This window comes from Petaurus breviceps, unplaced genomic scaffold, assembly GCF_028583685.1.
Source record: "Petaurus breviceps papuanus isolate PSGF00001 unplaced genomic scaffold, PetGlider_PUasm1.0 138, whole genome shotgun sequence".
Classification (NCBI taxonomy): Eukaryota; Metazoa; Chordata; class Mammalia; order Diprotodontia; family Petauridae; genus Petaurus; species Petaurus breviceps.
Genome location: NW_027185694.1, coordinates 22,347,647 through 22,362,707, shown reverse-complemented (window position 1 = coordinate 22,362,707; position 15,061 = coordinate 22,347,647). Strand labels below are relative to the sequence as shown.

Below are 15,061 nucleotides of genomic sequence, written 5' to 3'. Positions count from 1 at the left end.
TCTCTCTCTCTCTCTCTCTCTCTCTCTCTCTCTCTCTCTTTCTCTCTTAAGTGTCTCAGGCCAGATTTGAACTCAGGTTCTCCTGACTCCAGGTCCAGTGCTCTATTCACTGCACCCCTAGCCGCCCCTGCTCTCTATGGTTTTGATAGGAATGGGTACTGTATTTTGTCAAAGGTTTTTCTGCATCTATTGAGATAATCATATGATTTCTATTGGTTTTGTTATTGATATGGCCAATTATACTGATCCTTTTCCTAATATTGAACCAGCCCTGTATTCCTGGTATAAATTCCACCTGGTCATAGTGTATGATCCTTGTGGTATATTGCTGTAATCTCTTTGCTAGTATTTTATTTAAAATTTTTGCATCAATATTCATTAGGGAAATTGGTTTATAATTTTCTTTTTCTGTTTTGACTCTTCTTGGCTTGGGTATTAGAATCATATTTGTCTCATTAAAGGAATTTGTTAGAACTCCTTCTTTTCCTGTTTTTCCAGATAATTTATATAGTATTCAGATAAATTGTTCTTTAAATGTTTAGTAGAATTCACCTGTGAATCCTTCTGGTCCTGGGGGTTTTTCTTAGGAAGTTCATTGATGGCTTGTTCCATTTTTTTTTCTAAGACTGGGTTATTTAAGTATTTTATTTCTCCTTCTGTTAATCTGGGAAATTTATATTTTTGTTGCTATCCATCCATTTTATTTAGATTGTCAAATTTATTGGCATATAATTGAGCAAATTGGCTCCTAACAATTGTTTTAATTTCCTCTTCATTGGTAGTGAATTTACCCATTTCATTTTCAATACTAGCAATTTGGTTTTCTTCTTTCCTTTTTTTAAAAATAAAATTAACCAACTGTTTATCTTTTTTGTTTTTTTTTTCATAAAACCAGATTCTAATTTTATTTATGAGTTCAATGGTTTTCTTACTTTCAATTTTATTGATCTCTTTTGATTTTCAGAATTTCTAATTTGGTGTTTAATTTGGGGTTTTTAATTTGTTCTTTTTCTAGTATTTTTAATTGCATACCCAATTCACTGATCTTCTTTTCCTCTATTTTATTGATATAAGCAATTAGAGATACAAATTTTTCACTAAGTACCACTTTGACTGCATCCCATAAATTTTGGTATATTGTCTCATTGTCATTTTTAAAAATGAAATTATTAATTGTTTCTGTGATTTGTTCTTTAACCTAATTGTTTTTTAGGATTGGATTGTTTAATTTCTAGTTGATTTTTAATCTCTCTTTCCATTGTCCACTATTGAATGTGATTTTTATTGCATTATTATCTGAAAAGGATGCATTTACTATTTCTGCTTTTCTGCATTTGGTTGTGAGGTTTTTATGGCCTAATACATGGTCAGTTTTTGTGTAGGTGCCATGTACTACTGAGAAAAGGAATATTCCTTTCTATTTCCATTCAATTTTCTCCAGAGATCTATCATATCTAACTTTTCTAGAATTTTATTCACCTCCTTACCTTCATCCTTGTTTATTTTTTTTATTAGATTTATTTAGTTTTGAGAGGGGAAAGTTGAGGTTCCCCACTAATAATAATAATAATATAATAATAATTAATAATAATAATAAATAATAGTTTTATTATCTATTTCCTCCTGTAACTCATTCAATTTCTCCTTCAAAAATTTAGATGCTACCATTTGGTGCATATATTTTAGTATTGATATGACTTCATTGTCTATGGTACCTTTCTCCAAGATATAGTTTCCTTCTTTATCTCTTTTAATTAGGTCTCTTTTTGCTTTTTTTCCCCCTGAGATCATGATTACTACCCCTGCTTTCTTTGCATAATAGATTCTGCTCCAGCCTCTTACCTTTACCCTCTGTGTATCTCTCTGCTTCAAATGTGTTTCTTGTAAACAACATATTGTAGGATTCTGGTTTTTAATTCATTCTGCTATCTGCTTCCATTTTATGGGAGAGTTCATCCCATTCACATTTATAGTTATGATGACTGTCTATTTTCCTTGCTATTTTTTTCTTGTTAATCCTGATCTCTCTCTTACACTTTACCCTTTCCCTCCTCACAAATGTTTTATTTCTGATCATCAAGAGACCCTCCTTAAATTTATCTTACCTTGTAAGGAAGATTTCTGTATCCAACTGAGTATATATGTTATTTCCTTTTTGAGCCAATTTTGATGAGGGTAAAGTTTAAGCTTTGAGTGCATTTTTCTTTCTCACCCCTTTATTTTATTTTATTGGGGGAGGTATCATCCCATCAAAGTCACCTTATATCCACCCCATCTCTCTACATATACTCCTTATTTATAGAAGTAAAGTTGTTAAGAGTTACAAATATTATCTAACCATATACAAAGATAAAGTTTAACCTTGGTGAATATCTTATGTTTTCTGTTTCTTTTTTACCTTTTTGTTTCCCTTGAGTCTTGTATTTGGAGGTCACATTTTTTATTCAGCTCTGGTCTTTTCATTAGAAATGCTTGAAAGTTTTCTATTTTGTTAAATATGCATTTTTCTCCTCCCTGAAAGATTATATTAGGTGGTTCTTGGTTGTAATCCTAAATACTTTGCCTTCTGGTATATCATATTCCAAGCCCTCTGGTTCTTTTTTTTTAAGCAATCGGGGTTAAGTAACTTGCTCAAGGTTACATGGCCAGGTGTTTCTGGGTGGGTGCTAAGTATCTGAGCCCGGGATTTGATCTCCAGATCTTCTCAACATTGGAGCCGGTGCTCTTACTTGCTGTGCTACCTGGCCACCCCCCTGGTTCTTTAATATGGAAGCTGCCTAATCCTGTGGAATTCTGACTGTAGCTCCACAATATTTGAATTGTTTCTTTTTGGTTGCTTCCAGTACTTTCCCCCTGATCTGTGAACTCTGGTATTTGGTTATGATGTTCCTGGGAGTTTTCATTTTGGGATCTCTTTCAGGCAGTGATTGGTGGATTCTTTAAATGTCTATTTTGCCTTCTGGTTCTAATATATCAGGGCAGTTTTCTTGGATAATGTCTTGAAACATGTTGTCCTGGCTTTTTGTTTGTTTGTTTGTTTTTTATCATGACTTTCAGTTAGTGCAATAATTCTTATATTATCTGTCCTGGATCTTTTTTTTTTTTTTGCTTTTTTTGGGGGGGGGCAGTTGGGGTAAATGGATCTATTTTCTAAGTCATTTTTCCAATGAGAAATTTCACATTTTCTTCTATTTTGTAAAAAATTTTTTGATTTTGTTTTCTTGTATCTTGATGTCTCATAGAGTCATTAGTTTCTACCTTCTCAGTTCTAATCTTTAAGGAATTATTTTCTTCAGTGAGCTTTTGTATTTTCTTTTCCATTTGGCCAATTCTTTTTTTTTCCAGGAATTATTTTTCTTTGTAAATTTTTGTACATCTTTTCCCATTCTATTGAATCTTTCCCCCCATGATTCTCTTGCATTACTTTAATTTCTTTCCCCAATTTTTCTTCTGCTTCTCTAATTTGCTCTTTAAAAATTCTTTTTAAGCTCTTCTAGGAATTCTCTTTGGACCCAAGACCAAATTACAATTTGCTTTTAGTCTTCACACATAGCCATTTGGACACTATGTCCTCTTCTAAGTTTATGACTTGATCCTTCCTATCACCATAATAACTTTCTATAGTCAAACTCTTTTTTTGTTTTTTACTCAATTTTTTTCTTGCCCTCCCCCCCCCCCCTTTTCTTTGTGACTTGGTGTTTTTGTGTGAGAGTTGGCTTCTGGTCCTGCACTGTCCCAAACTTTTTGTGCTGGGGCTCTGGGTCTTACTGCTGGCTTTCACTGGTCTTCAGGGCTTAGCTGCTTGCTTTTTCTGGAGGGTAGGCTTCCCTTACGGCTTGCAGTGGGAGGTAGGGGTTTCCCTGTTGATTGCTCAGGGTGCGGAGTTTAGCTGCTGGCCTGCCCCAGGTGTGGGACCCTGTTGCTAGGTTGCTATGGAAACAGGGTCTCTCTGCTGATAGGCCCTGGGGGAGAGTTCTCAGTGTTGGCCAGTCAACTGGCTGACTTCACTACTGGTCAGCAATGGGGTCAAGGCCTAGCTGGTGGCTTGTGCTGGGGGTGAGGTCACTGGGGTGGGGGTTTGCTTCCCAGTATATACATCTCACTTCCCCTGGAGGCTACTGGCTTGCAGGAGGGTGGGACCTCAATGGTGGATTACCCCAGGCTTGGAGCCTTGCTGCAGGTTCCCTACTGTGAGACTGGCTACTGCTACTGCTCCTGGGGTCTTGCTCCTCTCCCACCTCAAAGAGACAGACCTTTTCTGCTGTGCTGGTAAGCTGCTTCTCTGATCCTAGATCAATTCTCAGGTGGTTTTCTAGTTGTTTGGAGGTGAATTTGGGAGGGCTTCAGAGGGTTCATTTCACTCTGCCATTCTGGCATCGTAAGTCTGTAATGTCTTAAGATTCCATGCTGACAAAGTTTGTTTTTTCTCTTAAAGGCAAGAGTTATGGAACACTTTTGAGGAGAGATGTATGCACCATGGCCTTTGTTTTAGGAATATCAGTTTGGCAACTGTGTTAAGGATAGATTTGAGAGGGGAAAGTTTGAGATCAATTAGGGGGCTGTTGTCATAGTCCATGTGAGAGGTAATGAGGATCTGAATTAGGGTGGCTGTGTGAAGTGTGAGAAGAGAACTGATGGTAGAGATGTTGTGAAGGCAGTATTAACAACTGATAGGATATGGGGATTGAGAGGGAGGGCTCAAGGGTCATTCTGGTGTTGTCAGCCTTAGATGAATGAAATGATAGGGAACTTCGGAGGGATGTGTTTTAGGGAAAATGTGTGTTCTGTTTCAGGCTGAGCTTGACATGCTTATGGAACATTCAGGTAGAGATGTCCCATAGACAGAAGATACATCACTGGAATCTGGAAGAGACAAAGTCTGGATACATAGATTTGAGAGACTGCAACAAGATGATAATTGAACCCATAGGAGGTGATTCTGACAGTAAGGGAGAAAGAATAGGGCCAAGGACACCAGCACTTAGTGGGCAAGGAAGGTGACCACGGTCTAGCAAAAGAATTTGAAATGAACCATTTAGAATTCTAGAAGAACTAAAAGAAAGCTGTGTCAGGAGCCAGTGGCATAGTGGATAATGCACTCAGCTTGGCGTCAGAAAGTCCTGGGGGGCAGCTAGGTGGCGCAGTGAAGAGAGTACCGGCCCTGGAGTCAGGAGGATCCGAGTTCAAATCCGGCTTCAGACACTTAACACTGACTACCGTGTTTCCCCGATAATAAGACCTATCCCAAAAATAAGCCCTCCCCTTACTGTGTAAGATTCCTCTAAAATAAGCCCTCCCCCGAAAATAAACCCTATTGAGATTGCTACTGTAGTGAAGGTGATCCCCTGCGCTACACGCTACATTATGGTACCCTCTGTATGCACCGTCCCCCCCCTCTTGAAACGCACGCCGCGCTCTGAGCTGCATCCAATCAGAGCTGCAGCAGTGAGCGCGTCATCCTGTTCTTCCCCAGTGATTTGCTTATTGAATAAAGGTACATTTTTTTTGTTCACATTTACCTGTTTATTAAAATTGCTGTCAATGTTCATTAAAATAAGCCCTCCCCTGAAAATAAGCCCTCTGGTGTTTTTCTGCCCAAAAAAATAATAAGACAGTGTCTTATTATCGGGGAAACACGGTAGCTGTGTGACCTTGGGCAAGTCACTTAACCCCAATTCCCTAACCTTCCCCCCTCTAAAAAAAAAGCAAAAAAAAAAAGAAGAAAGTCCTGGGTTCTAAACCTGCTTTCCATACTTGCTGACTGTGACCCCAGGCAAGTCACTTATCTTCTCTATGTGGCCATTTCCTCTTCTCTAAAATAAAGTTGGACTAGCTGCCCTCTCAGTTCCCTTCCAATTCTAATTCTATGATCCTGGGTAATTCAAGGGAGGAGAGAGAAGAGGAAAGAAAGGGATTGGCAGGTCAAAAGCTTCAGAGAGATCAAGTGGAATGAGGATTGAGAAAAGGCCTGTGGATTTAGCAGATATCCTTGGAAAGAGCAGTTTCAATTATGTGCTGGGGTCAGAAGTGGAAATGCAAAGTACTGAGAATTGAGTGGGAGGGGAGGAAATGGATATAGGGAGTTTATCTTGGAAAAGGAGAAGAGAAGTTGGTCTATAACTTAAGATATATTGATCGACGGAAAGTAGTTATTAAATGAAAGTGTTTGTGTGTGTGTGTGTGTACATGTATGTTGGGGGGGCGTTGTTTGTTTTGATTTTAGGATGGGCGAAACCTGAATATTTTTATAGGAATAACCCAGTGAATAAGGAGATCTTGAAGGTGTGAAGGAAAGGAAACTATCTTCTGGAGGAGATAGAAGGGTTGGAGACAAGATTACAAGTTGCAGGGTTATCTGGGACTAGAACAAAAGAAAAGATAATGGGGGATGGAGGAAAAAAGAAGGATTTTGAGGTGTGGAGGAGGGAAGAGGAAGCTTAGGCCCTTTAATTTTTCCGGAAGTTTTTCTTTTCCCCATCTTTGCAGTTCCCCTCCTGTTCTCTGCTGGTTCTCATCTCTTTTCCCTCGCTGCCGCTCTCCTCCTCCTTTCCCTCTCATCTCTTCTCCCCACACTTCTTCCTCTCCTTCACCTGTTGCTTCTCTTTCCCTCATATTAGGACTCATAGTGGAAGAGATCATTGAGATGCATTCCAGTCCCTCCTCTTACAGAGGAGCAGTGACACTAAGGGGCTCTCCCAAGGTTTCCAAGGCAAATCTACGCTCTCTTTTCCACCGCCACACTCCCTCTCCTTTTCCCCTCCCTTTCACCTCCTGCCTCCTTCCTTCGGCCCTTCCTCCCACTCCTGGAGCTCCTCCTTCCTCCCTCCTTTCTCCCCCCGACCGTGCACTCTCAAGCCCCGCCCCCAATGCCTGTCGACTCTCGGAGCCCCGCCCCCGCCCGCCCCCGCACCGCCCCCCTCCCCCGCAATTCTCGGCGGCGCCGAGGGGGGCGCTCTGGCCTCGAGCTGAAGCTCGCTGGGCTCGGGGGCTCGGGCTCCCGGCTCGGGCGGCAGGAACCGCGGCAGGAGCAGTCACAGCGGACAGGGGCCGCCTCCGCGGGGCCGGGCCGGGCCGGGGCTGCAGCCGGAGCGCCGGAGCAGGGGCCCAGAGTACGGGCCTGGGCCGGGGTGCAGAGGCGGCGGAGGCAGAGGCCAGAGTGCGGGCGGGGCAGGAGCGGGCCGGGCCGGGCCGGGCGGTCGGCGCAGCCCGGGCTCCGCTCGGGCTCGGCTCCGGCTCCGCGCTCCAGCCCGCTGCCCTCGCTTCGCGGGCCTCCCTCCCCTCCCCGGAGGCAGCCGCCACAGCCGCCGCCATGGGGACCGCCCGGGGCCGCGCCCCCGCCCCGTCCCGCCCGCCGGGCCTCCTCTGAGCCGCATGGGCCGGGCCGCCCGCCCGCCCCGGACCGGGACCCGCCGCCGCCGCGCGGGTGAGTGGAGAGCCAGGCCGGGCCGGGCTGGGGCCGCGCATTCCTGAGGGGGGAGGCCGGGCCGGGGCGCGGGGCGCGGGGCAGGCCCGGGCCCGGAGAGGAGCCCGCCGGTCCAGGAGCGGGGCCCATTGTAGGGAGCCCGGCAGTCTCTGGGAAGGTCAGGGCCCCGCGCTAGGCCCGAGCCCGGCCGGAGGGAGCGCGAGCCCCGGGGAGGAAGGTGAAGGGAGGGAAGGGGAGGGCGGAGGGGAGTTGGGGGTGCCCGAGAGGAGAGGGAAGGGGGCCCCTGGGGGTGCCCGAGAGGAGAGGGAAGGGGAGCTGGGGGTCCCTGAGAGCAGAGGGAAGAGGAGCTGGGGGTGTCCGAGAGGACAGGCAAGGGGAGCTGGGGGTGCCCGAGAGGAGAGGGAAGGGGGTCCCCGAGAGGAGAGGGAAGGGGGTCCCTGAGAGGAGAGGGAAGGGGAGCTGGGGGGTGTCTGAAAGGAGAGGGAAGGGAGCCCCTGGGGGTGTCCTAGAGGGGAGGGATGGGGAGCTGGGTGACTCAGAGGAGAGGAAAGGGGAGCTGGGGGTGTCCGAGAGGAGAGGGAAGGGGACACCTGGGGGTGTCCCAGAGGAGAGGGAAGGGGGTCCCCGAGAGGAGAGGGAAGGGGAGCTGGGGATGCCCGAGAGGAGAGGGAAGGGGGTCCCTGAGAGGAAACGGAAGGGGATCCCTGGGGGTTACTGAGAGGAGAGGGAAGGGGAGCTGGGGGTGTCTCAGAGGAGAGGGAAGGGGAGCTGGGGGTGTCTGAGAGGAGAGGAAAGGGGAGCTGGGGTGTCTGAGAGGAGAGGGAAGGGGACACCTGGTGGTCTGGAAGTGCCTGAGAAGTAGAGGGGAGGGGGGTACTTCGGGTGCCTGAGAGGAAGAAAAGGGAAGGGACATCTTAGGGTGCCTTAGGGAATGGGGGCTTGGGAGGGCCTGAGGTGACAAGGGAAGGGGGACCTGGGGGGACCTGAGAGGAAGAGAAGAAAGGAGGGCATGGGGGTGCTGGAGAGGAAGGAGGGGACCAGGGGGTGCTTGAAAGGAAGAGAGGAAAGGGGGGACATGGGGGTGCCTGAGAGGAGGAGAGGGAGGAGGGGACATGGGGGTGCCTGAGAGGAGGAGAGGGAGGAGTCCAAACAGGGCACCTGGAGATGCCTGAGAAAAGAGTAGGAGACCTGGGGATGTTTGAGGAGTGAGAATAGAGAATAATATTTGGGAGGAGTGTCAGGAGGCATGGGGATGTTTAGGCAGAGGAGTATAGGGTAGACTTGCTTATGAGTTTATAAGGTCAGGCTCTTATGGAAGTGTAGGTGGGTGTAAGAAGAAGGCTGAATGAAAGGGAGAGACTATTGGGGGCCTTAAGAGAATGTGGCAGAGGCCAAAACAGTCCATGAAGTATAGCTAGTTTTGTGTGTGTAAAATGGATAGAGGAATTTATAAGTGGAGGGCTATTTGAGCAGAATTCACATGCCACCCAACCTTGTCCTCTGACACCCCCCACCCACAAATATTTTTTTCCAGAGTGAGGAAAAGCTTGAGTTATGAAGGGGGAGAAATGGTTGAATGTATCTGCATTTAAATGTAGAGCAATGTGAAGAAGAGATAGTCCAAATAAGGAAACCTGAGGCTAGAGTAGGGTGGGTGTCCATTTGGAATCAGTCCCATAGGTGGACTGGTGAGGAAGAGGATTGAAGAAGACAAGTGAGAAGAGGATACTTAATTTGAAGTGAGTTGGAGATTTGTTGAATCTATTGTTGGAATCCCAGAATTAGACCTAAAGGAGGGAGATTAAGAGACTATGGCATAGAAATACCCCCAAATTGGAACAGAAATATTGTTATTTTTCTGTACAGAATGTAGTACTAGATGTGGTTTGACCTCAGAATTCAGGGGTTGCCTCTTGCTTCTATAACCTTCCAAGATGATAGGTAACAAACCTATCTTTGTGGCCAAAGACTAAACCTCACCTAGGGGTGGGTTTTTTTTTTCTTTAGAAGTTAACCCGATGCCCCCCAAGAAAGCCTTAGGAATAGGCAGCCTGAAAACCAGTGTTAGAGGGAGTCGGTAAAACTTTAACTTCTGAAGACAAAAGAGTAAATACACCAATGCTTTGGTGGTTTCATTCAGCCTAACTCTAAAATATTTTTACAAAGGGTTTTTATTGTGGAGATTAGCTTTTTTTTTTTTTTTGGCTGCACAATAAGGTTCTATGCTTCTCCCTGCAGGAAGTGTCTCTAGTTTACTTGGATCCACAGGCCCTTCCATGGGAGTTCACATATAGTCTGGTTGGGTGGGAAACTGTGCCTGACCTGAAACAATATGTAAGAATAGCTCAGTTTCAATTCTAAGAAATTCAGCTGGGGGAAAAGGTTAGGATGTCACTTAAAAAACCACGTTCCTGTTTGATTTTCAGTAGCTTTTGAATTGTCATCTCTTGGTCTAGTTTGAAATATGTTCTTGGGCTTTTTCTGGGGGGGGAGAATCAAGTTAGTGATCACATCACTTTTTAAAGAGTCCAGACACATGGTACTCAGGAAGGGAGCTTATGCAATCCTTAAATTGTAAAGGCATATCAGACTTTTAAAAGCACATTCCTTTCAAGGAAGAACTCTGTTGTTGGAGGTTACAGGCTCTGGGCCAGGTTGCATATCTGTGGTTACTTTATTCTAGCATGAATTAATTTAACTGCATTTTATTTATTTATTTATTGAGTGAGTGACTGAATGGACTTTGTATTGGTTTGCTTCTGTGTTGGAGACCTGAGAATCAAAGAATAGAATATGTTTTACCAGTCTACATAATTTGGTGGGAGGTATTTCCCTTTTGGTACTTGGAGAGATAGCACTGGTCTCCTGGCTTGTGTTAATTGACAACCTTTGTAAGTGGAAAGAATCTGAAATATTTCATTTGTGTGGAGAAAGATAATTTTAACATGATCATAGCATGTTAGAGCAGAAAAAGAAGGGAAGGTGATCTAGTCCAACTCTCTCTTTTGACAGATGAGGAAATTGAAGCCCCCAGTGATTAAGTGCTTTGCCCAGGGTCACACAGTTCATTAGTGGCAAAACCACATATCCATCCTGGGTCTTCTGATTTCTAGTCTAGTGTTTGTTCCATTGTCCCATACTTGTTTTGGGGTATTTAATAAACACATTTGATTAGTATATTGATGTTTTAACAGCTTCAGTTTTGTAATGAAACATTTGATGATAATTTTGTTACCATTTCCATAATATAGTTCAAGAAAGCATGAGATCTTTAATACAAAGGCATATCCAAAGTTAAGCATTTTAGAAATTTAAAACAAATTATTGACAAATATTTGTTGAATGTCAGCATTGTGCAAGGCACTGCTATACTGTAAATTAATAAAATGTATTGACCTTTTAAATTCACTGTGCTGTGGGGCACGAGTAGAAAACAAATACAAAGCAAGATATGCACAGATTTAAATTGCAATACAAGCTTTAGAAAACAATATAGCATAGTAGAAAAAAATACTGGAATAGGAGTTGGGAAGCTTGGCTTTTAACCTCTTTTGCTACCTGTCATGTTAGGCAAGTCACTTCACTTTTTTTGGTTCTCAGTTTTCCCTATTTGTAAGGTGGAGAAAATCCTGTCACTACCTACCTCACAGGGTTGTTGTGAGGATCAAATAAGATAATAGATACAAAACACATAACCATAAAATGCTATTTTGAATTAGCTATCAGCAGTAATATGTTGAAAAAGGTATTGTGGGGCAGCATACAGTCATCACTTTTTTTTTGGGAGTAATTTAGCAATTACACTTTCAAAATTAATTTTGTTCTGGCATTTCTTGAGGATTGCAGCATGTCTAGTATATTCTAATTCAGGGGTGGCTAATTGCCTTAGCCTGCTTTCACAAGGTGGCATTGTGGACAATAGTACATTACGTATTGATGGCCCAGTGAAATCTTTTGCACACAGGTGCTCAGTAAATGTGAGCTTGTTGAAAAAATTAATTTCCAATTGAAGTGGTCTCTGAGCAGCTGGATACCAAAACATAGAGAGATCTGACCTTAAGAAATTGGCTGTCCCTGCTGAGATGGAGATTATAGCACAGCCAATCATTTTTTAGAAATCATTAGCAACAGAAATGCCATTTGGGTCATATAATTGTGACCTAACTCACATTTATCAGTGGTACTCACTCCTAGCCATCTGTAAGCGCCCTGTTCTCTACCTCAGGCAAACAAAATGATACCCTCATAAATATAGATTCCCATGGAGAGCCATACAAATGGATGAAAGAAGAAGAAGAAGAGACAATGTAGTATTGTGGAAGGAGCATTGGGCTTGGTTTGTCATCTTGGCTCTTTCTAACTTTTTGACTTCAGATAAATTTTTTCATTCTCTTGAGTTTTTTCATTTGTCAAATGGGGATTAATAATACTTGTACTTCCTACCTCACAGGGTTGTTGTGAGGAAAATGGTTTATAAACTGTAAAGTGTTATAATTTTGTACTTGCTACCTAATTTTCTTTAGTCCAACCCTGATTTTTAAAGGTTCTGGCCATGGTTAATTTGCAAAGCTGCTTGAGATCTGCTTTGTAAAGCAGTGATCTCTCTTTCAGCACTTGACCCACTTTAAATGTCTAAAATATGTGGTCAAACCACATGGGAATTTTACAAGTCATCAACCCAGTATTTGGCTTAGCACCAGAGTAGGTGGCACTGGTGGACTTGGGCTTAACTGGATGTCTCATGTGTGGATCAGGGAATTATTTAGATCTTAAAAGAATGTTAGCCACCTGCAAATAGCTACATCTAGGAGATTGCCTGAGAGGGAGTTTTTTTAGCATCTTGGTCTATAAAATATAATCAAATATTTAGTAACACTTTGTTATAAATCTAGTGTATGATAATTTGGTTATCAAAATCCAGAATTGGGTCATGAGAGATACTTCCTTAGCTAATAGCCAAGTCTTAATTTCACTTCAAGGATTTTTTTACCTTGTTGAAATTCTTCAAATTGCTTAGGGCCTTCAGTTGCTGACAATATACTTTTCTGGTGAGAAGTCTTAAGACTATCAGGCATGACTCTACCTTAAACCACATTTCATGGTGTGTATGTGTGTGTGTGTGTGTGTGTGTGTGTGTGTGTGTGTGTGTAATTTAATTACAAGAATAATTTTATAATTAAGCTACCTATCTTGAGCTAAAGAAAGCATTGTATGTTTATTGTTCCAAATAGCAGAGCAAATTTGGGCAAACTAAAAAATATTTTGCTGAAAACCTGAGAAATACTTTATTTTCAATCCATGTGGTGGGAGGGCAGGGTACTGTAGTCTTGTCTTGTGAAAAAACCTAAAATAGCTGTATTTCTACAGGACTACTTTTCCTAATCCTTGTCCTCTTAATGGTTTCAACAGGACAGATTGATTCACTTTGGAACTATAAGTACTGGTGTACTGAGATTAGGGTGCTGCAATCATTATCCCTTGACGAACACAGAGCCCCAAAATGAATGTCCAAGAACAGGGTTTCCCCTTGGACCTTGGGGGGAGCTTCACTGAAGATGCTCCCAGGCCCCCAGTTCCTGGTGAGGAAGGTGAACTGGTTTCCACAGATCCCAGGCCAGTCAGCCACAGCTTTTATTTTGGGAAAGGCGATGGGATTAAAAGTGAAACTTCCACGGCCACCCCGAGGCGATCAGATCTGGATTTGGGGTATGAGCCTGAAGGAAGTGCTTCACCTACACCCCCATATTTGAAATGGGCTGAATCACTGCATTCTTTGCTGGATGATCAAGATGGAATAAATCTCTTTAGGACTTTCTTGAAGCAAGAAGACTCTGCAGATTTGCTAGACTTCTGGTTTGCCTGTAGTGGCTTTAGGAAATTGGAGCCCTGTGACTCCAATGAAGAAAAGAGGCTTAAGTTGGCAAAAGCTATTTACAGAAAATATATTCTTGATAATAATGGGATTGTATCTCGTCAGACTAAACCAGCTACAAAGAGCTTCATAAAAGATTGCATCATGAAGCAACATATTGATCCTGCCATGTTTGACCAGGCCCAAACTGAGGTCCAATCCATGATGGAGGATAACACCTACCCCTTGTTCCTTAAATCAGATATTTATTTGGAATACACGAGGACGGGTTTGGAAAGCCCTAAAATCTTTAGTGATCAGAGCCCTGGGTCAGGGACAGGGAAGGGTATACCTGGATATTTGCCTACTTTGAATGAGGATGAAGAATGGAAATGTGACCAAGACACTGAAGAGGATAATGGCAGAGATTCAGCTCCATCTAGCAGGCTAACGCAGAAGTTACTAATGGAAACAGCACCCCAGCGGGCCTCATCAAATAGGAGATACAATGAAAGCAGAGAATTCAGGTAAGTTACAAATGTGATTTTCATGTTTTGTGCTGATTTCTGAAATCTAGGGAACAAGTTGGGGAAAACCTCTTTCAGTTGATTGGGAACTGTTGGTGAATTTCACCTCAATCTGAATTTTAGTACTTTTATTTTTTTATCCTGATACTGAATGTTGTTTTCACCTCTTCCTCAAATCCTGTCGAAATGTTAAATATCTTATTTGTAATTAAGAGTTGATTTAAAAAGTATGACTTAGTGATGACAAAGAATTTTCATGTTGATAAGTCATTATTGACACTGACAGTAAATCTGTACTCATTTGTGTAGAAGATGGTAAGTTTATATGGTAAAAATAGCCTTTCTCACTTAGGGCAAGTGGGAATGAATATTCCAGTGTGTATATACACTTAAGATAATTCTATGTTGTTAATTCTGGTGTTGATTCTGGAATCTGGATTTACTTACTTTATTTTTTGATACATTAAGATTCCCTTTCTTAGGAAAAGAATAGTTCTGAGGTTTCTGTGTGTTGAGTTGATGATACATAAATATAATACATTAAGTAAAAAAACCATTATAATTCTTCTTATTTTCCTATAGATTATGAGGAAAGACTGTTGTTTATGAAACTTTGAAAGCTGGGAATTCATATGATACCCTGCTGGCTTAATCAAGTATGAAAAACAAATTCCCAAGTCTTTTGACTTTCCTGTGGAGTTAATAAAAAATCTCCATCAGTTTTTGAAGTATAGTGTGAGAGGGAAATTGACTATTTGTTAATATACATAGGATTAACTATATCTAAGTGTTTAATTTGAAGTATAATTTTGTTTCTCTTACAGCAAAAGCCTATTTATTTAGCAAGGTGCAGCAACTCTTTTAGGTCCAGAATGCCTAGGAAAATTGACCTCCTGGTTGAATTTGCCATGCTTTAAAATTTTTGCTAATTTGAAAAGCTTGAAAATTTTCAGAATTGATCAGAAAACTTTCAGATAAAATGGAATTAAACATGCAGCATTCAGTTCAGGAGAAGCATTTGGTCATTCACTGGCTTTTAGTTGTTTTAATATGTTTTGTGATCCATGATCCATCATATTTGGTACATCTTTAATTTCTTAGTCATGAATTGATTTTGCTTCTCTGTCCAAGTTAGGTATAACCTAACTGTGATAGGTAGTTTTGTTGTCAAGTTAGCAATAATTATTTTTCTCCTTAGAAACAAAGAATGAATTTGAGAAATAAATCAAGTCCAGAAACCCTGTTTTACTTTTAAAGAAA

The 15,061-nt window shown here is 42.3% G+C and overlaps 1 protein-coding gene across 3 annotated transcripts in view; it reads left to right on the top strand.

Moving 5' to 3' along the window:
* Positions 1-7,359: 7,359 nt before the first annotated feature.
* Positions 7,360-15,061, top strand: part of AXIN1 (axin 1) — a 178,052-nt gene continuing 170,350 nt past the window's right edge. Inside the window, exons 1-2 of one of the 3 annotated variants that reach the window (XM_069107824.1) lie at positions 7,360-7,423; positions 12,833-13,801. In XM_069107824.1, coding sequence (XP_068963925.1) covers positions 12,924-13,801 — 878 coding nt within the window. In that variant the 5' untranslated portion in view covers positions 7,360-7,423; positions 12,833-12,923. Of the gene's footprint in view, positions 7,424-8,615; positions 9,163-12,832; positions 13,802-15,061 lie in introns of those variants that run through there. The other 2 variants (XM_069107820.1, XM_069107831.1) reach the window with 2 other exon arrangements.